Consider the following 23584-nt stretch of genomic DNA (forward strand, 5'->3'; position numbering starts at 1 on the left):
TAGCAAAGTATGGACATTTTCATTCTTTCTAAAGTACAGGAGGTACCCATTTTTTATCCCCAAATCCTCCTATACCACTGAACAAATTTAATGAGATTTTCACATAGTCTTTATCACATAGTCCCGCGGTGCACTTTCTTTTTCATATTCTGATGGGACAATGATTATTAAGGGTTTTCAATAACAAACAAAAAAAAGGAAGGACTTGGGCATTATACGTAAGATGAGAACAGGGGATATCATTTGTAAGCTCAGTGCTCACAGTACCTCTAGTTTTAGTTAGTTTGTCTAAATTCGAATCCCACGAAAGGTTCTTTATATTCATATATCGATTTTTAAAGTTGATCACCTGTTTGTTTTGTTCACCTCTTTTGTTGATACTCATCCGATTAGTTCGAAATAAAAAAAAGATGATTGCATAAAGAAATGCGTTTTCGCAGAAAATACATTTAAGCAATTTCGTGTAAGTGTTTAGATAATCTAAAATGATTAGTAAAGTTGTAGGTTATGTCAATACGAGATGACATTTGAGGATCTTTTTGACGGGGAGACCTATTCTAGGTATTTATTATCATATAAATAGACAGAGTGCATTGTTTTGTCACGTTTTGAAATCTGTTTTCGTATTACTATTGGAAACAGGAAGTTAAATAATTCGGATTAAAGAGTGACCCAGAATTAAGATTTGGACAAATCAATATGATAATCTCTTCAGGGGACAAACATCATCAAAAGAATTGACTCACCATTATGACAGGTGTGCAGTATACAATGTATCTACATAAATTTATTGCTACAGTCTGCTCACATACTTTTTATTATTTCTTTATTCAATATATACTTTTGTGGATTATTTTGAGAACCACAGACAGTGTTTTAACAGGACTATAATAATTGCTTTTGTAACTGAGAGTATATATATAAAGTCATTAAGACTTTTGACGCATTTAGCATAAAACGTGTTTGTAATGTTTTTACAAATGGGTTAATTGCTTAGGGTATTTTTTTTAAAAATATATTCCTTTTAGTATTAAATTAATTATTTGTCTCATTCATTAAGATGTGATCAATTCGTTAAATTATTTCTGACATTTTTATGCCATTTCTTAAAAATAAAAGTTAATCTTGCAAGATTTTCACTCAAGGTTAAGTAGGACAGTTTGGTGAAACAGGTCATCCTGCTGTTATCTGATCGTTAACCTGTAGACACAATTTAAATTTTCTTCATTTTTCGGGGGGTAGGATGGCGTGTGGGGGTCTACATTTTATTATCCCTTTCCACTGTTAGAAAATATCTATGCACAAAGATTGCATATTTCTTCTTTGCAACAGATAGTTGAATGTATTTTAGATAGAATAATGAAATAATTTTACATTTCTAATGTGTACATTTAAAATACTGTTGTAAAAAATAATCAGATTAATAATATATGGAACAGAATTGCTGAACTTTTAAATAATCAGTGTGACAAGTTCAGATAATTTTGTTAATTTGTTAATCACGAACTCTGCACAAATGCTTCCAAGAAGAAAAGATATACGAGCCGCTGAGGAACAATAAATTCTTTCTGCCCTTTTAGGTCTTTTTTATAGTTACTCATTGATGTTGATATTTAGATCAATTATATCGACACTGTTTTCCAAAGTGTTTATTTTTTGGAGATATTGAAAAAAAAATATATAAAAAGGGAAAAAATTTAATTAACTTTTTACTTCTGTCTGGATACTTCTGAGAAAGAGCTAACATAATCTATGAATTTGTGTTAAGGGTGATTATAGGATATTTGAAAAATCCCAGGTTTTGGGTGTCTGAAAAAAGCATTATAACATAATTATGAAATGTTAATTTGCAATATTCAGTCTTGATTGATTTGGGGCACTCCTTTCTTGACATGATTTTATTTCTCAGATCTAGTGACTAGCATTATAATTTTCCTTAGCCTTTAATTATTTCTCTCATACTTGTAGTACCTGTTAAATGCCCACCAAAATAATTGCCATATGTCAGCTTGATACTAGTATATAAATAAAGTCAACTACAAGAGTCGCCTTTTCATACACACTGAACATGATTGGATACTTCAATAATGTAGTCCTCTATGTTTTTATAACCCCTCCCCCGCTTGAAAATCGGGGGGGGGGGATTAAATAGTAATGGGGTGTCCGTCTTTCCGTCCGCACTTCCGTTATGGAGTACCCATTTCTTATCTGAAAGTCATCCTATACCGCTAAATAAAATGTAATGAGACTCTCACAGAATCTTTATTACATAGTGCCATTGTGCACCTCTAATTTTGCGTTTTAATTAGACATATATTTGGGGTTTAGCATACAAATCTTAGACCAAACCATTATTTCTAGAAGGGGTACACATCTCTTATCTGCAACTCCTCTAATACCACTGAATAACATTTTATAAAACTTTCACAGAATCTTTATTATATAGTGCCATTGTGACCTCTTTTTATTTTCCGATCAGACAGATATTTGGGATTTCCCATAGCAAAACACGGACACTGCCATTATTTCTGTGATAATGGGGGTACACCCTTTTATCCTAGCTCCTCTTATACCACTGAATAATATTTAATGATTTTTTTCTGTAAAATTTTACGTTACTTTCAGAGAATTGTGCCATTGGCCATCTCCCATTTAATAAGGTTCTGGTCGGACAGATACTAGTATTTGGGGTTTACCATTGCAAAAAATGCAATCCTCCTATACCACTGAACAAATTTAATGAGATTTTATTTGTGAGCTCAGTGCTCATGAATGATTGACAATATATTGATAAATGATAGATTATAGTTTTAATTAGTTTGTCCAAATTTGAATTCCACTTAAGGTTCATTATATTCATTTAACATTTTTTTAGTTCAATACCTGTTTGTTTTGTTCACCTCTTTTGTTCATACACATCTGATTAGTCCGAAATAAAAAAAAAAAGGATGATTGAATAAAGAAAAGCTATTTTGCAGAAAATACATTGAAGCAATTTTAAGCAAATATTTAGTTATATCTAAAATGATCAGAAATGTTGTGGGTTATGTCAAAATGAGATGTCCTTTTTTTTTAATTAATTTTGATGGGGATACCTTTTCTAGTATTTATAATCAGGTTGCATTTTTCTGTCACGTTTTGAAATTTGGTTATGCATTGCTATTGGAAACAGGAAGTTAACATACGTCGGATTAAAGAGTGACCCAGAAAATTTGGATAAATCAATATAATAATCTCTTCTGGGGACAAGAATCTTCAAAAGAAGTGACTTATCTTTATGACAGATATGCAATATATTTACATAATTTTGTTGTTACAGTCTGCTCATTTACTTTTTAATATTTATTTATTCTTTATTCTATATATAGTTTTTGTGAATTATTTTGAGATCCACAAACACTGTATTTAACAAGACGATAGTAATAGCTTTTGTAACTGAGAATATATACAATATATAAAGTCATTAACGCTTTTGACGCAGTTAGCATAAAACGTGTTTGTAATGTTTTTACAAATGGGTTAATTGCTTAGGGTATTTTTGTTTAAAATAGATTCCTTCTAATATTAAAAAAATATTGTCTCATACAATGTGATCAATTTGCAAAATTATATCTGGCATTTTTATGCCATATTTAAAAATAATAGTTAATCTTGCAAGATTTTTACTGAAGGTCAAGTAGGAGAGTTTGGTGAAACAGGTCATCCTGCTGTTATCTGATCGTTAAGCTGTAGACACAGTCTAAATTTTCTTCATTTTTCTGGGTGCAGGATGGCGCTTGGGGGTCTACATTTTATTATCACCTTTTCACTGTTAGAAATTATCTATACACAAAGTTTGCAGATTTCTTCTTTGTAACAGATAGTTGAATGTATTTTAGATAGAATAATGAAATAATTTTACATTTCTAATGTGTACATTTAAAATACTGTTGTAAAAAATAATCAGATTAATAATATATAGAACAGAATTGCTTAAATTTTTAATAATCAGTGTGACAAGTTCAGATAATTTTGTTAATTTGTTAATCACGAACTCTGCACAAATGCTTCCAAGAAGGAAAGATATACGAGCCGCTGAGGAACAATAAATTCTTTCTGCCCTTTTAGGTCTGTTTTTTTTCTTCTAGTTACTCATTGATGTTGATGTTTAAATCAATTATATTGATACTGTTTTCCAAAGTGTTTATTTTTAGAGATATTGAAAAAAAAAATATAAAAAGGGAAAAAGTTTTAATTAACTTTTTACTTCTGTCTGGATACTTCTGAGAAAGAGCTAAAATAATCTCTGACTTTGTGTTCATAATAATGAAAAAAATAAATTTATAAAGTGCTAAATATTAATAAAATTACTCTAAAGCGCTGTACAATAAAACGCAAATAAACATAATTTAAGGTCTAAGAATAGATTAATTACATGTAATTTAACATATATGTATTAGAAATTATAACATTTAAATTATAAAGTTACATACATACAATTACGTCATTAAAAAAACTGTGAATATTAGAAAATCTTTTGAGATTTGTTACTAAAATATGTGCTCCAAGTATTTAAAAAGTTACTCTATAAAAATGTGTCTTAAAATGTCTTTTAAAAATCTCCGGGGACTTGGCTTGTTTCGTGTCATTTGGAAGGTCGTTCCACAAAAACGCATCTGCCCAACTGAGCCGACGTTCGCCATATGTCTTTGTCTTGATTTTTGGAACAACTAACCGCAATGTTGACTCAGATCGCAGTGATCTGGCGGGCTTGTATTCAATTATAAGATCCTCAATATTAAGATGGAGCTAGCCCGTGTATTGATTGGTAGACATATGTAAAGATTTTATATTGTGGCCGAAAATTAACTGGTAGCCAATGAAGATCTGCTAAAATGGAGTAATGTGATCCCTTTTCGGCGATCTTGTTACCAGACGAGCTGCAGTGTTTTGGACTCTTTGCATCCATTAATATAGCGTGTTCGTTGAAACTCCATATAGCAGGCAGTTTTCATAGTCCAATCTGGCAGTGATTACGTCGTCCACCTTGGTCTTACAGGCTTCTTTTGTAAGAAAGCGCCATATACGTCCAATATTGCATATTTGGAAATAGCATGACTTGATGACCGATGATACCTGTTTTTCCATAGTAAGGTGTTGATCGAAAATGACACCTAGGTTCTTCACACATGGCACGCTTTCAATGATATTATCACCAACTTTAAGTTGTAATTTTGGTAGATGTTTTTGTGTTGCGGGTGATTAAAGGATGTTTGAAGAAATCCCAGGTCTCGGGTGTCTGAAAGAAACATTATATCATAATTATGAAATGTTCATTTGCAATATCAAGTCTTAAATGATTTGTGACACTTCTTTCTTGACATGATTTCATTTTTCAGATCTAGTGACCAGCATCATAATTTTCCTTGACCTTTGACATATTTCTTTCATGATTTTAGTACCTTTTAAACACCAAAACAATTGCCATGTGTCACGTTGATATACAATAAAAATAAAGTCCACCATAAGAGTTGCCTTTTCATACATTGAACATGATTGGATACTGCAATAATGTAGCCATCTACGTTTTTATAGCCCCCACCCTCGATTTTCAAGTGTGTTAAATAGTAATAGGGTGTACGTCTTTCAGTCCGTACGTCCATAACACTCGGAGTACCCATTTTTTATCCGTAACTCCTCCTATACCGCTGAATAAAATGTACTGAGACTCTCACAGAATCTTTATTACACAGTGCCATTGTGCCTCTATAACTTTGCGTTTTAATCAGACAGATTTTTGGGGTTTACCATAACAAAACTTGGACCTAACCTTTCTTTCTTTAACATGTAAGGGAACCCATCGATTACCTGCAACTCCTCTAATACCACTAAATAACAATTTGTAAAACTTTCACAGAATCTTTATTACGTAGTGTCATTGTGACCTCTGTTTTATGTTCAGATTAGACAGATATTTGGGATTTCCCATTGCAAAACACGGACACTGCTATTATCTCTATGATAATGGGGGTACCACCCTCTTATCCTAGCTCCTGCTATACCACTGAATAAAATTTAATATATATATTTTTTAAATTTTATGTCACTTTCACAGAATCTTTATTAATAGTGCTATTGTGCATCTCCTATTTTAGGTTCTGGTCAGACAGGGTCTATGTTTGGGATTTACCATAAATTGTAACATCAAAAGAAAGATGGTTGACATTAATTTAGGTAGAATTCTCAAGACAGGAAATGTTTAACCTGTTATCTCTACGCTGAATGTAAAACTTACAATACGTCATTGATATCGTGGGACATGAGGGGGAGAAATGTCAAATTGATAAATATAACACAGATGCTGAAACATCAAAGTAAAAGGAAAATACATAAATTCACTCCTTGACACTTTCTAAAGTACAAGAGGATACCCAATTTTTATCCCCTATCCTCCCATACCACTGAATAAATTTAATGAGATTTTCACAGTCTTTACCTCTTACTGTAAATCTTTAATCTTTACCCCTTACTGTTAGAAATACACAAAGTTTGCACATTTCCATTTCTTCTTTGCAACAGATAGTTGAATGTATTTTAGATAGAATAATGAAATATTTTTACATTTCAAATGTGTACATTGTAAAAATTAATCAGATTATATAAAACATAATTGCTGAAACTTTTGATAATCAGTGACAAGTTCAGATAATTTTGTTAATTTCTTAATCACGAACTCTGTAGAAATGCTTCTAAGAAGGAAAGAGTCGCTGAGGGACAATCAATTCTATCTGCCCTTTTATGTCTGTTCTTTTTAGTTCCTCATTGATGTTGATGTTTAAAGCAATTATACTGATACTGTTTTTCAAAATTTTCATTTTCATAGCTGCAATGATGTAGCCCTCTGTTTCTATATCCCTCGGGTTGAAAATCTTTCCCATTTTTCGCATTTTTGCTATATTATACCAAAAATATCTGTCCAATTGAAACTCAAAATAGGAGGTGCAAAATGAACTATGTAATGAAGATTCTGTGAGAGTGTCATGAAATTGGAATGCAGATAAGAAATTGAAATTGGTACTTTGAGTTTTACGAATGAAGAAAAGGACACCCCATGACTATTTAACCAACCCAACCACCAAAGGTTGTAGGTTATGTCAATATGAGATGACATTTGAAGATTATTTTTGATGGAGATTTTAGGTATTTTTTATCATATTCATATACAGATTACATTGTTTTGTCACGTTTTGAAATTTGTTTAGTATTGCTATTGGAAACAGGAAGTTAAAATAAGTCGGTTTTTTACAGTGAGCCAGAAAATTTGGATAAATCAATATCCTAATCTCTTCAGGGGACAAGCGTCATCAAAAGAATTGACATATTTTTTATGACAGGCGTGCGATAGATTTACATACTTTTGTTGCTACAGTCTGCTCACACTTTTTTATTATTTCTTTATTCTTTATACATCATAAACTTTATGTGAATTCCACAAACTGTGTTTTTAACAAGATTATAGTATCATTTATATATAACTGAGAGCATATACATTTTGACGCATTTAACACGTTTAGCATGAAAAATTGTTTATAATAAATGTTTTACACGGAAATAGCTTAAGATACGGTATTTTGTTTTGGAGGTATCTTCTATTATCAAAATTATTAGTTGTATATCAACCGAGAAAATAACTCGAGATATCCGAGGATTCGAGATTCCCAGGGTGAAATACTTATTTATTTCTTTTTAACTTTATTTCCGAGACCTAATCTATAACAAAGAAGATACCCTTATATTTGAAAAGAAGGCAGCTATCGGGGATGGGGCCCCGACTAAGCTCCAAGTGATACAATAGCTATTGCATCTCCCAGGATGCATTATTTATACCTGTATGATCAAGATACAATGTATATTATAATCCATATTACATAAAGAAGATGGGCGTGTTTGGCGTGTGATCTGCAGAAATAAGGCGTACGAAACATTTATAGTTTAAATGTCTACGATTTGGTCGGCTGACCACAGCTGGATACACTTTACAAAGTTAGGCACATGGGAAAATGTTACATTTAGTTTGAAATACTTTGTCAAATTTAATATATCAGTCCGCTTATCTTAATATTTTACATGTGAAACTTAGTATAACGCTTCACATAAATAATAAATACATATAGGGTATAGTTAAATGCAATTACATGTATATATTAAAGTATCAGTAGGTTGGAAGAATTGCTTTCGCTTTCGATGCAACAGATCGAACCAGAATTTTTCTATTTGAAAATAAATCAGTATATAAAATCAAACTGACAAAAGAATTCATTGTTTGTAATAAAAAAAATATATTAACGCTCCATGCAAGGATCGAACCAAAATATTTCTTTTTCATTGCACTGGTAACGCATACTACTGAGCTATCACCGCTTCATACTCTTTATGGTTTTTAAAGCGACAATGAAGCACGGCATTTACACATTGGTATTTTTTTTTTTGGAAAAAGTTAATTTTTTATCGTCTCTGGGTCTTCTCTCCATTTTTTTCCCTTTTTTTTATACAAATGTTTGTTAGTTTCTTTGAATCAAAATGCACACAAATAACGTTTCAATATAATGGAGAGATGACCCAGAGATAGCAAGTTTTAGAAAAACGTATTTAAAAAACATTTTGTACCAAATGACTCATCTAGCCAATTTCCAAGTTCTTTTTTAGCAAATCAAAATACAATATCGGGAAAATATTTCCCTTTCCAATTTCACAGGAACCCTATACATCAAAAGAATGCTTAAACTTCATGTGACAGAACAATGAAATTTTCACTTTTCAAGTGCGCCCACATTCCTGCCGAATGCCATTCAAAAGCGCCCTCGTTCTTTATACTTTAGATATCATATAATTCAATATAATGGTTTTTGTACAGCTTGCAAATTTAATTTATAATATGTAACATACTTATGCCGCGCTGCCATAGTGAGTCCATGTCATCCCACTGCAGTCCATATTGACTCATATGGCAGCTCTATCACAGGACTGGACCCTCTTAATAGTGGCTATTAATACAACTCTTATAGTTCATACTTAAGGAATGTTTTTAAGTTTTGTGTGAGTTATTGGTGTGTAAATCACATAGACTTGTCACGTAGGCATATTTCATGAAGCGCGCTAGCGCTTCATGAAAAATATGCCTACGTGCAAGTCTGTGTGATTTACACACCAATAATTCACACTAAACTGAAAAAAAAAAAACATTCCTTATATTTACATTTTACAAGTTCAAAAGCAACAATATTATGCTCAATATTTGAATTTCTTGCTGCCCTATATCGTTACATTTTTATTAACGTCTCTGTAGCCTCCTTGTGACGTCACTTTACCGCGAGTTTCACCGTGTATATTTCTACGAGTGAGTATACACAAAAATGAACTTCAAATCAATTGCACAGTTGGCTTAGTAGAAAAACATAGCAAATGTAAATACATATTCATGTTTTTACATCGAAGTACAATAAAGAAAAAAATTATATATTGTAAACGAAAAGTAATACATTACATACATAATAATGAGATTAAGTTAATTATACATAGTTTTTTATGCTATATACACATATATATAGGGTAAAATACTTAAGGAATAAGCGTTTGGGACTTCGAGATTACTTCGACATATCCATGGAATTCGAGATACCAGTGTTCGAGATACCGAAATTCAACTGTATATCTAAAATCTATAAGCTGTTTTTAAATATATCGTTTTCGACTGATACATAAAAACTCTCTTTTTATGTATCAGTCGAAAACGATATATTTAAAAACAGCTTATAGAGACAAAAGAGTTACATTATTGATAACATACAGTGCATATTAGAATACAAAAATAGGAAAAAGGTGCCTCAACCCCAGATTTAAAAAGAAAAAAAAAATGGAAAGGGGGGGGGGGTCCATACCCCAAGTGCCTGTGATTTAGTCATATAATTATGCATTACATGTCTGGTGCAGTACTTATACATTTATAAATGCTTTGGAAAAAATTCGTAGTCCTCTATTGTGTCTCGGTTTGGAAGGCAATAACAATATACAAATTTTAATCAATTTTAAATGGAGAGGCTTTGGCAGCGCTTGGTTTCAGAAATAGGTGGTATAACCTCATTCCTTTAGAACTGGCGCAGCTACGGTTGCCCCAAAATGGTTTTCCAGATTAGGTGATAAAGGTAGCAGGGAGAAAAAAAAAATAAAATTTCAAATATTATCAGGTATCTATTAACCTGTTCTGCAATTTACAAAGTAAGAATGTGATAACACATTTAAAAACGTTGTCTTTGTCACATTGTCAACAATGCAGGAACAGCAGCCGTATGCAGATCCGGGGGGGGGGGGGTGGAGGGTTTAAAGAGAATCGGTGCTTGTTGATCTTGTTTGTAATCTCAGCTGGAAAGTAGTTAAGAACTTTCCAAATTACTTTTAAAAATTAAAATAAATTATGCAAATAAATGAATAAATAAATAAAAATACAAAAAATAGGGTTAATTGGGATTAGAGATTGGTATTATCTACATAATTTTCTTTCACCAGTTATTCATGCCTCAGTCCCCCCCCCCCCCATAAAAAAAACCCTTAATGTTACTAAAAATATTAAGGTAATGAACAGACCCAGAGCAGAATAAACAACAACTTGTGAAGTACTAGATTCCGGGGAGGGGTTGGGGTATGGTAAGGCACCCTTAGTTGGTAGGGTAATCAGGTCAATTATTTTAATACAGCATGGAAGTTTAATAAAGTAACGGGTTTATTATTGTATTTAATCTACAGTTGGTGGTGGAGACAAAGAGAGAGTGGTGTTCACAATGGATGGGGTGCTGAGTGTTTTGAGTAGGCTAGGGGTCCATGGTGGGTGGTTAAATTGAAGCTGCCTACCCCCACCAGGTAGCGTGGGCACCTACGGTGCCCCTCTGGCGAAATCGTCACCTTCAATTTAACCATTGAACTGTTTATATTCTTGACTTGTTGTGGTTGATGTTGATATATGTGATGGTTGATGTTGATATATGTCATGTTGACTTTGAAAATTATATCTTATACAAAGTAAATCTAAAGCAAAATTGTGTAATATAATTAAAGATAATTTGTGTTGAAATGTGTCCTTAGCACGATTGAGGTCAACCAAGCGTGCTACTTTTCCTGTCAGGGAGGGCACAACTTATTTGTTGATGTTGGGGGTATGCCAGTTTACCGGCTGCCCCACTGTCGTGTAGACCACTGTGGACAATACCTGCCAACTCGGAAAAAAAAAAACATTAAAATTAAATAAGGTATTTGTTTTAATATATTTAGGTCTTTGTTAGTTATATTTAAATAATGCAGTTAGAACAAATTGATACCAATGTTATGTCAAATTATATACACGAATGTAAACATTATTGTTACCATGCGCGCATGTGCAAGCATTTAAGATTATCAATCGCTTGGTTATGAAACTATGCAGCAGAAAGAAGTAAGATTTCGTGTTCACTGGGAATACGTAATGGTTGTGAACTGTGTATTGACATTACTTGTTATCATAAGCGTCAATACAAAGCTCTTATTTGGTATGTAGGATCTTTATCTTTGTTGTTAACATATTACCTATTATTGATGATACCGATCATCTGGTTATGATAAATGTTTTTGTTCATGGAATTATACAGTTTCATATTCAAAATAAAATTCAACAGGATATTTCTTTCTCTTTTTTAGTCGTAATCTCACACTTTCTTTATTCTCATTTGCTGATGTTCGACAAATGAAAGTTAAGGCTTAGCATATCTGTAAACATGCAGCTTTATTGTTGCTAAGGAATAACCCTTGCAAAGAATTTGTAAAACCTTTTTATACATAAAACACAGTGGGCATTCCATCAGTCAGTGATTACTGTCACCTTAGCTTAACGTCGTGTCTATAACATGTCCTTTTACATGCACTGACCAACAAACCAGTTCTTCTACAAGCATGTCACTTTTACTCAACCATTTGTCATTTGCCTGGTACATATTCATAGTTCAGCACTGTATTCTTATTTTTGGTTATCGTTGGTATCCCACCATAACAGCCTCAAATTCAAAAAAATTGAATGCATAACAAATAATGGGCTGAATACTCAGTATTTTTAGATATAATTTTCATGTTTTAGCATCAGTATGTAAGAGCACATTGTGTCCTAATTTATGACCTTGTCCTGTTCTTGAAGAGGTTTCCCCCTACATTGTATACTTTAAATAGATAAAAATCCATTCTGATAAAAAAAATTCAATCGTTTTCCTATTTCTTGTAAATAAATACATTTTTACACCACAGAATTTATTGATATGCTTAGTATTTAAAATTTTATTCTCAAAAATGTGTTTGCCCCTATAGACTTCAATCCAATCTTCATTTACATTATTAATTATTGCTTTGGTAATTACATTTTTGAAAATTCCTTTTGGTTAATCCAGGTGTAAAGACGAATAATGACCCTCGTAGAATAATGACCTGGGAGTCATCGAAAAATGACTCCCTAGCCGTAGAAAAATTTAATTTTTTGTAGAAAAAGAACCCTAGGGGTAACTTTTTTATATGTGCAACCTATAAGAAATTGACCCCCGTTGAAAAATGACCCATCCCAACAGAATTATACAAAGTTCAAAAGAGATGATTGATGTCAAGGTTTGGATTCTCTTGCGTTTTTTCTGATTACATGTAATACTAGACGAACACGCAATTAAAATTTGTTTAAAAACATTGCATATGTTTCTTTCTATTAGACCTATTGTATTAGCCCAAAATTAAAATTGCACAGTAGATACGTCACAGTGGCTATTGGTAAAAGGAAAGTCAGGACGATATATTGTTATCGCCAGACCTATTATTTTGTCTGAACATTTTCCCGGACATGACTTTGATAAACTTAATGAAACGTTTCAGAAATGACGATCATCAACAGTTACTCTAGATGTTCATTAAACATTTTGATTTTTAAAACTGACCACCGTTGTCATGGGGAAAAATTGTCAACTAATATTTTCAATGTCAGCTTGTTTAATCTTTGTGAAACTTCACAAATGCGTTTAAATTTACATGTAAGATTTTTAAAACTGTTTCCATTGCCGTGAAAACGATTGGACAAACTTTTTCTCACAACGAACGAGTGAATTAACGCGCAGGGTTACAAAACTTTCGTTACAAGATCATTTATGGATCATTGTGTATTTCTATTGTATGAGGCGCAGCATTGGTATTTATTGCCATTTAGTAATATCACCTATTCGAATAGATGATATCACCTGTTTGAAAAGGTGATATCACTCATTCAAATGGAATAGGTGATATCATCTTTTCGAATAGGCTATATCACTAATTCGAATAGGTGATATCACTTTTTGAATTAGTGATATCACCTATTCAAGAAGGGGATATCACAAATTCAAAAGCTAAAAAGGTGATATCACACATTCGAATAGGTGATATCACTTAATGGCGGTAAATACCAAAACGGCCCCTCATACTATTGTTTGCAATAGCATACATTCTAGTCTTGATCCTTTTTATCATCTGTTTCATATTTCGATATTTTACTGATTATAGACGTTTATGGCCAATTAACAAACGGGTTGATTTTAAATTGATTAATTGTATGTTGTTTTACGTCCAATTCGAGAATTTTTCGCTCATATAGAGACGTCACCATATACCGGTGAAGGGCCTCAAATTTAGACCTTTACTCGGCACTCGGGGCCATTGAGCAGTGAGGGATCTTTATCGTGCTAACGCCTGCCGTGACACGGGGCCTCAGTTTTTAAGGTCATATCCGAAGGACCTGCAACTTTCACTTCAAAGTGCCGAGCGCTTGTCGAAGGAACAGTTGCTACCTATTTTTTATCGACTCAGGTCAGTCGCGACCGAGATTCGAACTCACGGCGACCGCTTTACCGACTGAGCTACCGTGACGGCGGCGGTTACTTTAGAAGTCTCTAAAAAGTAATTCTTCTTATCTTAAAAATTTTAAGGCACTTTTGCTATATGTCCGAAAATTACATGCATGTACACTTTTTAAATCATTGGCTTAAAAAGGCATTCAGAAGCAACTTTATTAACCGGTAGATAGACATTGTAAACATTCTCTCTCTCTGGACTCTGGATAGTATAAGTCTCTCTCTCTCTCTCTCTCTCTCTCTTTCTGGACTCTGGATAGTATAAGCAAAAATAAACAAAAGTTTGTTTTTTTTTAAACAATGATACATAAGTCAATCAGAATGAAAGCATTTCCACATAAGGTACATTGTCAATTCACCATAAAAGACATTTGAAAGATTAAATGAGAACAACAGATCATCGCTATATCTTCAATTTACCTCAGGTGAGCATTTTGATCCATGGCCCTCTTGATTCGTTGGTTCTTAATTGTTTTAATCCAAAAAATATATTTCTGATCAAATCTAACAGGGGTCATTATTCTACGGGGATCATTTTTCTTCACGTAAAGTATGCAGATTTTAAGGGTAATGCCACTTTTTCTACGGGCGAAAGGGTCATTTTTCTACGTCGAATAATGAAGGGGGGGGGGGGTCATTTTTCATTCAATAATGACCGGGAGTCATTTTTCGACGTCGGAAAATGACCCCCGGTCATAATTCTACGGGGGTCATTATACGTCTTTACACCGACCCTAAGAAATAGAGCAATGTTCTATTCGTAAGTCAGACTTATAAGGTTCGACAAAAAACGTGTATTAATGGTGTACACTCGGTAAGGCTAAGTTCCATGACTTATAAAGCGAGCCTTACCGCGGTGTAAAAACGAATAATGACCCCCATGGAAGAATGACCGGGGAGTCATTTTTCAACGACAAAAAATGACCCCTCCCCCCAGCAGTAAAAAAAAAAATATTTGTTGTAGAAAAAGAGCCCTAGGGGTCAAATCTATGCCCCGCCTTGAATATGGCCGGGCCATATAGTGTTTGTCATATCCGTCTTCCGTCCTTTCATCCTTCCGTCGCGCTTTGCGTTTAGCTCAGTTCAAAGCTCAGTTTCAAAGAAACTATCCAAGATATTTTTATCAAACTTCACATGCTGATAGATATTGATGAGAGCAATGCAACTGCATCAACATTTTTTGACCTTGACCTTTCCTTTGACCTTCACCTCACTTTTCCTAAATTAGTGTTTAGCTCAGTTTTAAAGATACCATTTAAGATAGTGAAATCAAATTTCATATGTTGATACTTACTGATGTATGCTATTCAACTGCACTAACATTTTTTGACCTTGACCTTTCTTTTGACCTTGACCTCACTTTTCTTAAATTAGTGTTTAGCTCAGTTTTAAAGAAACCATTCATCATGTTTTTATAAAAGTTCATATGCTGATACATACTGATGAGAGCTATTCAACTGCATCAACATATTTGGACCTTGACCTTTCTTTTGACCTTGACCTCACTTTTCTTAAATTAGTATTAAGCTCAGTTAAAAAGAAACCATTCAGGATAATGTTATCAAACTTCATATGCTTAACAATGGCTATTTCCATTCTTATGTCGATACGATATATCCTTGTGAACTTGAGATAAAAGATACCACAGAGTCTGACACATCTGTTTCATATTTGGATATTTTACTTGAAAAAGACATTAATGGTAATCTAACAACCAAGCTTTATGATAAACGTAATGACTTTAACTTTTCAATCGTCAACTTCCCTTACTTATGCAGCAATATACCATCATCACCTGCATACGGGGTATATATATCTCTCAGTTGATTCGATACGCAAGAGCATGCTCTACGTATGTACAATTTCTAAACGAGGTAAATTATTGACAAATAAGTTGATGAAACAAGAATATCAGCTGTCTCGTTTAAAGTCATCATTTCGTAAGTTCTATGGTCGATACAATGACCTTGTCAGCAAATACAATTTATCATTGAGTCAAATGCTGACTGACGTTTTTCATACTAATTGTTAGGCCATTATTTACACACTGAATTGTCGACGGATTTTTCCATTATTTCCCGATCACGACAAGGAGCACACGGCGGGTGTGACCGGTCGGCAGGGGATGCTCACTCCTCCATTGCACCTGATCCCACCTCTGATGTTTGGAGGTCCGCGTTTGCTCTGCTCCAAATTCGTATCGTTTCATTGTATATATTTTGTATTGATTAATGGACTTTTGAGCTTGAATACTGTTCGTTATCTCCATATATTTCACTGATACAGACTGATGAGAGCTATTCAACTGCATCAACATTTTTTTACCTTGACCTTTCCTTTGACTTTGTCCTCACTTTTCTTAAATTAGCATCAAACTTCATATGCTGAAACATACTGACGTAAGCTATTCAACTGCATCAACATTCTTGACCTTGACCTTTCATTTGACCTTGACCTTACTTTTCTCGATTTGTGTTTAACTCAGTTTTAAAGAAACCATTCATAATATTTTTATCAAACTTCATATGTTAATACATAGTGATGCAAGCTTTTCAACTGCATCAACATTTTTTGACTTTGACCTTTCCTTTGACCTTAAACCGTTCACGGTAGCTCAGTCGGTAGAGCGCTCGCTCCGTGATCGGGAGGTCGTGAGTTCGAATCTCGGCCGCGACAGACCTAAGTCGATAAAAAATAGGTAGAAACTGTTCCTTCGCCATGCGCTCGGCACTTTGAAGTGAAAGTTGCGGGTCCTTCGGATGAGACCTTAAAAAACCGAGGCCCCGTGTCACGGCAGGCGTTGGCACGATAAAGATCCCTCACTGCTCAATGGCCCTGAGTGCCGAGTAAAGGTCAAAATTTGAAGCCCTTCACCGATATATGGTGACGTCTCTATATGAGTGAAAAATTCTCGAATGGGACGTAAAACAATATACAATCAATCAATCCTTTGACCTTAACTTCATTATTAGTGTTTAGTTCAGTTTAAATAAACTATTCAAAATATTTTTATCAAACTGCTGATACGTATTTGTGAGAACTATTCAACTGCATCAAAAATGTTTGACCTTGGACTTTCCTGTGACCTTGACCTCACTTTTCTTTAGTTTGCATTTTGCTTAGTTTTAAAGAAACCATTTAAGATATATTTATGTAAGCTTATGCACTTATATACATAATTTGGTGAGAATTTATCATCTATATCCAACATTTTAGATTTCAATTTTAAATAAACTATTCAAGATATTCTGATCAAATTCCATACACTAATATAAATTTTCATGTTGCATTACTAATATACCCTCGGCGGGGCATTCATGTCCTATGGACATATTTCTAGTTTTATATGTGCGGCCTATAAAAAATTGCCCCCGTTGAAAAATGACCCCTTTTCCAACAGAGTGACACAAAATTTATACCAGGTGATTGATGCCAAGGTTTGAACCTCAATGTTTAATTCTTCTAAAATTTTGCTCTTTTTGATCAACACTGGACGAACGCACAATTAAAATACAATAAAACATTACATGTACATGCATATTTCTATCTTTTAAGCCTATTGTGTTCTCAGCACATATTGAAAATCGCAAAATGGTTATAACTCTAAACGTAGTCTCCCTTCATGACTGTCTTCCATTTGTTTCATATTTGGATATTTGTCTAATTACAGAAATTCATAGCTAAATAACAGACAAGCGGGATTTTCTGGCTTTTCCATGGTAAACATGTCTCCCAAAGTATTCAGTATGCTTTGAGTACGAACAACTTTTTAGGTCACCTGAGTCACTCAGGTGACCAAATGCTATCCGTTTTGTCTGTCGTCATGCGTCGTCCGTTAACATTTGAACATTTTCAGCTTCTTCTCTGAAATCGCTGAACCAATTTCAACCAATTTTTGCATATAGCATCTAGCATCTATGGGTGAAGGGGAACATAAATAGTGAATTGAATGGTCCCTGTCCTCCTGGGGCCTGAGGGGTGGGGCTAAAACCACCAAAATTAATGCATCTTTATTCTTTATTCCTGGACATCAAACAGTCAAAATGTTGGCATGATTGTAATAAGCATTGAACCCATCTATCAAAATTGTGAAATTCATGGCCCCTGGGTTAGGGGTTCTGGTGCTAGGGCGTGGCTATATAGATCATATAGTGAAAGTGCATTATTTCTTTGAAAATCTTTTTCTTTGCTCATGGGTATTAAATAAACTAAGTACATAGTTAAGATGAGCGTGACTGCCTCTTCAAAAATTGTGAATTTCATAGCCCCTGGGTCAGGGGTTCTGGTGTTAGGATTTGGCTCTATTGATTATATAGTGAAAATACACAAATTCTTTGAAAATCTTCTTGTCTGCTCCTGGGTATTAAACAAACTAACTAAGTACATAGTTATGATAAGCAAGAGTGCCTCTTTCAAAATTGTGAATTTCATGGCCCCTGGGTCAGGATTTCTGGTGCTAAGGCGGGGCTATATAGATCATATAGTGAAAATGCATTAATTCTTTGAAAATCTTCTTCTCTGCTCTTGGGTACTAAACAACAAACATGTTGTCGAATTTAGTATAAAAGCAAAGGCTAAACAGTTGACCCAAATAAAGGTTATATTTGTTGGCAGGGTCATTGATACGACCATTGAATTTATGAAATGCTGACTTTAAACGAGGTTGTTGAAACCCCTGTAAATCAACTTACATGTATCTGTCAGTAGCCTGTCTCGATTTAAAAATTAATCGTGTTCTTGGGTATCGAATAACTTGGTAGACGTACACATCATATGTAAATGATAGCGGAATATTACTACACAAATAAGAAAAGCTGACGATGGAAAAAGCTTAAGTCATCCCGTTTGTCAGACAAGTTGTATGTTGATCTATATCGTCTATAGTCAGTAGAACGTCCAAATATGAAGCAGACATGGCAAACATAAGAAGGACATAAAAGTTCTGCATGTCTGAAATATATACAATCGTATAATGTGCATGCAATTTTATTTATAAACAGTTGTCTATGGGAATTTCTTTTCAAATACAGGGTATATGGAAGCAATAAAGAAGTATTCCAGTATAATATACATTCAAGTCTGTTAACATGGTCATCTGAGAATAGGATACATACATGTAAGAACAAGAAAATCCACTTTAAAACAGTGATACAATTGTCAAATCAACATGGAAACATTTCAATACAGTGTATATTGAAGATAATGTTTTCAATTTATTATAAAAGACAGACCATTTTATTTACCTTCCAGTTAAACATAAGCATTTATTTTTCCTACATTGAACTAAAAATAGATTGAAAACAATTCTGAAAAGTTATTTTACCTGCATCCGAATTCCATTCAAGTGAACATAATATTCAGGCACAAAGAATCGGAGAAGGAGAGGGATTCCCCCCCCCCCCCTTTCTAAATGTAAATTTTAGCAATTTCTAGTTTGAAAATGTTCATTGAAAGTCTTGTAACCACCGCCTCTTTTTTATACAGTATAGTTAAAAAATCTCTCCTACTTGAGTGGACAAGGTGAACATAACATTCAGGCGCATAGAATCAGGGGTGGGGTGGGGGTGTCCTCCCCCTTCCAGTTTCCAGGAACGTATTTTTAAAATATTTTTTTCGTTTGAAAATGTTCATTGCAAGTTTGGTTGCCCTACCCCCAATTTTTTGATACAGTAGAGTATAAGGAAATCCCTCTTACATCAATAAACTTTTTGAGAGGTTCATCAAAGATATTTCTAAGGTAACTTGTCATTTTTGCCTCTTATTATGCCCCATTTCCCCTTTCAATGCCTTGTCTGACGTTTATTTTTTTCTATATTGCACCAAAAATGGATTTTCATTTGCAAGTTAATATTGTATTGGCTTATGTAACTCTGATTCTTTCTCTGTGTTTGGCTAGGATTTGAGCAAATGTAAACAAGAAACTTGACATGTCTGCTTAATCAGTTTGTATCAATTTAATCATTGAATCATATAATAAAACAATTATTGCTGTTTTTCCGTCAGTACGATGATGTTCAACTATCGGAAAACAATTTTCACCTCGCCCTTTGGGCTTGGTAAATCTTTTACTCCTCTAGATTCTGACTCATAGCATTGATCTTAAAAACAGCAATAAGTGTATAATGTTATGAGATCAACATATCATTGATTTATTCCCATTTATTTAGCTCAGGTGAGCATTTTGGCCAACAGGTATCTTGATTTATTGGGTATTTTTTGCCCCTAAAAATTTCACCTTTAATCCACAAGGGGTGGTTATTCTACGGGGGTCATTTTTCTTCAGGTGGGGTATGCAGATTTTTAGGGTGATGACACTTTTTCTACGGGCAAAAAGGTCATTTTTCGACGTCGAATTATACGATTGCGAAAATTGGCCCCCGGTCATTATTCTATGGGGGTCATTATTCGTCTTTACACCGGCTTTAACACCACCTGGCCGTGCCGACAAATTGCATACCGCGTATACATGTAACAAGGGCACCGCAAGGCAAAGAGCATATTGATCCTGATGCAAATTACGTCACTTCCGTTTCGTAAAGAATTAACTCACTTACCCACAACACACACGATTGCGTTACTATATCCCCTCCAACTCCATTGCGAGGAGATAATAATTTGTCGACACAGATAGGTGCTGTTACAGGACCAACAACCTTCCAAAATAAGAATTCGGTGCTTATATTTACATCCTTCTCTTTTCTTTCTTTATAATTCTTTATTACTAATTAAGCGCCTTTCAGAACTTCGTCGTTGAGACTGGAAAAGTTAAATAAAGCAAATGAATATTGCGAAGGAAAAAAATTACAAATTAATTTGAAACACACTGATTACACTGATTGTAAAAATTGTTCAATGTATTTCTAGCAATAACATTTGATTTTAATCAACACACTTTCAATCCTTTTTCTTTTGTATAATTATATGGAATAGATGATGGTCATGTTTCCTTTAAAATATAATTTACGTCTGAAACACACTAAGTCTTCTCGTTACAACTTATGGTAAAGTGGCATTCTGCATAAAATTAATGATTAATCTCTGTGAATAACAAAGATATCAATTGCATACATTTTCAATGTTAAAGGATGATCATAAATGCAAAGTTAATGCATTCAATCTCGTCCTTTTTTAAAATGCCTGATTAAGCTTATTTCAGTCATTTTATCTGTCATTTTACATTATAGGAAGTTTATATGCCTTATTGCATGTGTATGTACTTCCAGCCCAAACAGATAAACCATCTGTAGAGTATGGTCTTAGGGAAAAGTTTCGAGGAAGGAGAAGTACGGAGGAATTGTTTTTCTGGTGTAAATTCAAAACTGACTTGGAGCAATTAGCATTGTATGAAGTTTACTGGTATCTTGATGGAAAGCGTAAGTTCATTAGCGGAGCAGTCCGGAGCAGCAGGTTGAATGAAACTTATTTAACAGAAGAAAATGGAATAGAATTGAATAGAAAGGTTTGTTACTTAAATCTTGTTTAGAGATATACATGTATATGAAAGTCTAGCAGACGAATTTATTAATCAATTGCAATAATACTTTTATTTAAATAAATAGATATCTTGCTTGGTAAAAACAACCCTAAACCATTCAGAAGTTTTATCACCAAGAAGTGGCGAATATTTTGCTGGAATTAAGGTATTAAAATTGATTTTTTTTGTAATTAAAAATATCCTGAATGGACATTTATGTTTCATTTGATGCATTTTTGTATACCAGAATGCATTGATTCTCTAAGAGATATGGGACATTCAATTCCAAGTAATATCATAAGAACAAAATAAATAGTATCACTGTTCTAATCCTCCATGTAATTAATAAAACACTGTCACAGTGAAAAAATTATCTTCAAACCTCTTTATGTGCTATCAAAATTATATTACATGTACTAAGCTTTAATTTGATTAAAGTTCTCTCTTAGTTTTAGTTTGATATTTTAATCAGATAGATGAGACCTTTATCCTAATTCGTCGTGGAGGAGGAAATAAGATTCGACTGAAGTTGACTGTACCATTTGGCTGCGCGTATTATACAGATTCTTTAGACGTGCAAAATTGTGTGCTTAACATCCAAATGGTAGAATACGGAAATTGTACTTCGAACAGTGAAAGTTTAAGCAAATGTGGAATATCAATACGGCGAAACGATTGGAATAAAACACATGAAATGGAGATAGGTCATAGTGACGATTATACTCGCAAGTTTTTACCGTATAGACGTATCCAACTAGAAACTCAAAGACTCCTCTCAAATGAAATATGGAGCCATCTTGAAATACCCGCTGTTCAGGTGAATTTTCTTGAAAGCTCTTATTACCATTTCGAAAGAGATATTTCAAATTAAAGCTGAAAACGTAAATGCAAGACAATTTTAAAGTCTTGTTAATGTGTAAGTAATAATGAATATCATGCGTTATCTTTCAGGTCTACATTCTAGATAGCCAAATCTCCCTCACATGCAGCAAACTTAAAAACGGAAATCAGAACCTGTTGGTATCATATCGCTTTGGAAAATTTCATGTTAATTGCATAAATTATTTTTCATAATTTGTTTTTTCCAATTATAGAAAAAAATACAAATTCCAAAGGGAATAGTATATTAAAACTGAAATTACAGAAAACAAAATGACTATGATAGGAGAGTTGACACACAATGAAAAAAAAACAACTAATGTAATCTTTTATAATTTTTAGTTCCAATTCAACAATGGATTTTACTGCGTTAAAGCACTTAGATGAATATGGCAATAATTTTGAGGTAACGAATAAGAAAAGTCAATATTTCATTTTAATTATATATGATATTCACATTATTTTTTAATGGAAGAGTTGTAAGACTTACCGAAAATATACTTTATATGTGTCCATTATAATCATTTAGTTATTGGTGTAAAATTGTGTATTTCATTAAATGATAGAACTTCTACGGAAAAATTTAATTATGATGACTAAATTACAGAGAGAGAGAGAGAGAGAGAGAGAGAGAGAGAGAGAGAGAGAGAGAATTAAAATACTATGCACTAATAACTTACATTTTTTTTCCATTTATTATATTTTCAGATTCAGATACGCCGAGCAAGAATTGGACTAAATAAAAACCGATTATGTGGACTAGCAGTTCGGGCAGGGGCTGATGTTTTTCTCATTGATGCTTGTCATTTTCCAACGACAAAAAAGTTTCGAAGATGTGTGGATAATGTCATTTCCGTCAGGGTTTGGGATGGTTTGTCAAGCCGTATTACAGAGGTACAATTCACAAGAAAATGAAGTGTGAAGTAGTTTAATCAAATTGACAATAACTAGTCAAATGAGGTTATTGCTTTTTTTTTTATTGAAACATATATATACAATGATTTTGTTTGAATAGGTGAATTTGTTGCCCGGAACAAGAATAATTGCGTCAGAAAAATTGAACACAGCAACCAACCAAACATCTTTGCTGATCTACATTTGTTATTTGGATGTGCTGACTCTCTCGGATATCATTTTAAATGAGTAATGATCAGAATAATATAAAGAGGTTAATAATCATATGTTCAAAGGTATTCTTTGAGGAAGAATGTTTTATCTGTTGCAAATAGACAAGAAGATAAATAAATTTGGCATTAATTACTTAAATACATGTAATTATAACTTAACTACATGTAATTATAACCATCTAGTACTT

The 23584-nt window shown here is 33.4% G+C and overlaps 1 protein-coding gene across 1 annotated transcript in view; it reads left to right on the forward strand.

The window, feature by feature from the left end:
• Positions 1-10814: 10814 nt before the first annotated feature.
• Positions 10815-23584, forward strand: part of LOC133174112 (uncharacterized) — a 28417-nt gene continuing 15647 nt past the window's right edge. The window contains exons 1-7 of the mRNA XM_061309153.1: positions 10815-10857; positions 21140-21375; positions 21476-21556; positions 21863-22207; positions 22342-22410; positions 22978-23163; positions 23285-23412. Of these exons, the coding sequence (XP_061165137.1) occupies positions 10815-10857; positions 21140-21375; positions 21476-21556; positions 21863-22207; positions 22342-22410; positions 22978-23163; positions 23285-23412 (1088 nt within the window). The remainder of the gene's footprint in view (positions 10858-21139; positions 21376-21475; positions 21557-21862; positions 22208-22341; positions 22411-22977; positions 23164-23284; positions 23413-23584) is intronic.

This window comes from Saccostrea echinata, unplaced genomic scaffold (assembly GCF_033153115.1).
Source record: "Saccostrea echinata isolate AGI-Se365-2 ecotype Australia unplaced genomic scaffold, CSIRO_AGI_Sech_v1 ptg000057l, whole genome shotgun sequence".
In the NCBI taxonomy this organism is placed as follows: Eukaryota; Metazoa; Mollusca; class Bivalvia; order Ostreida; family Ostreidae; genus Saccostrea; species Saccostrea echinata.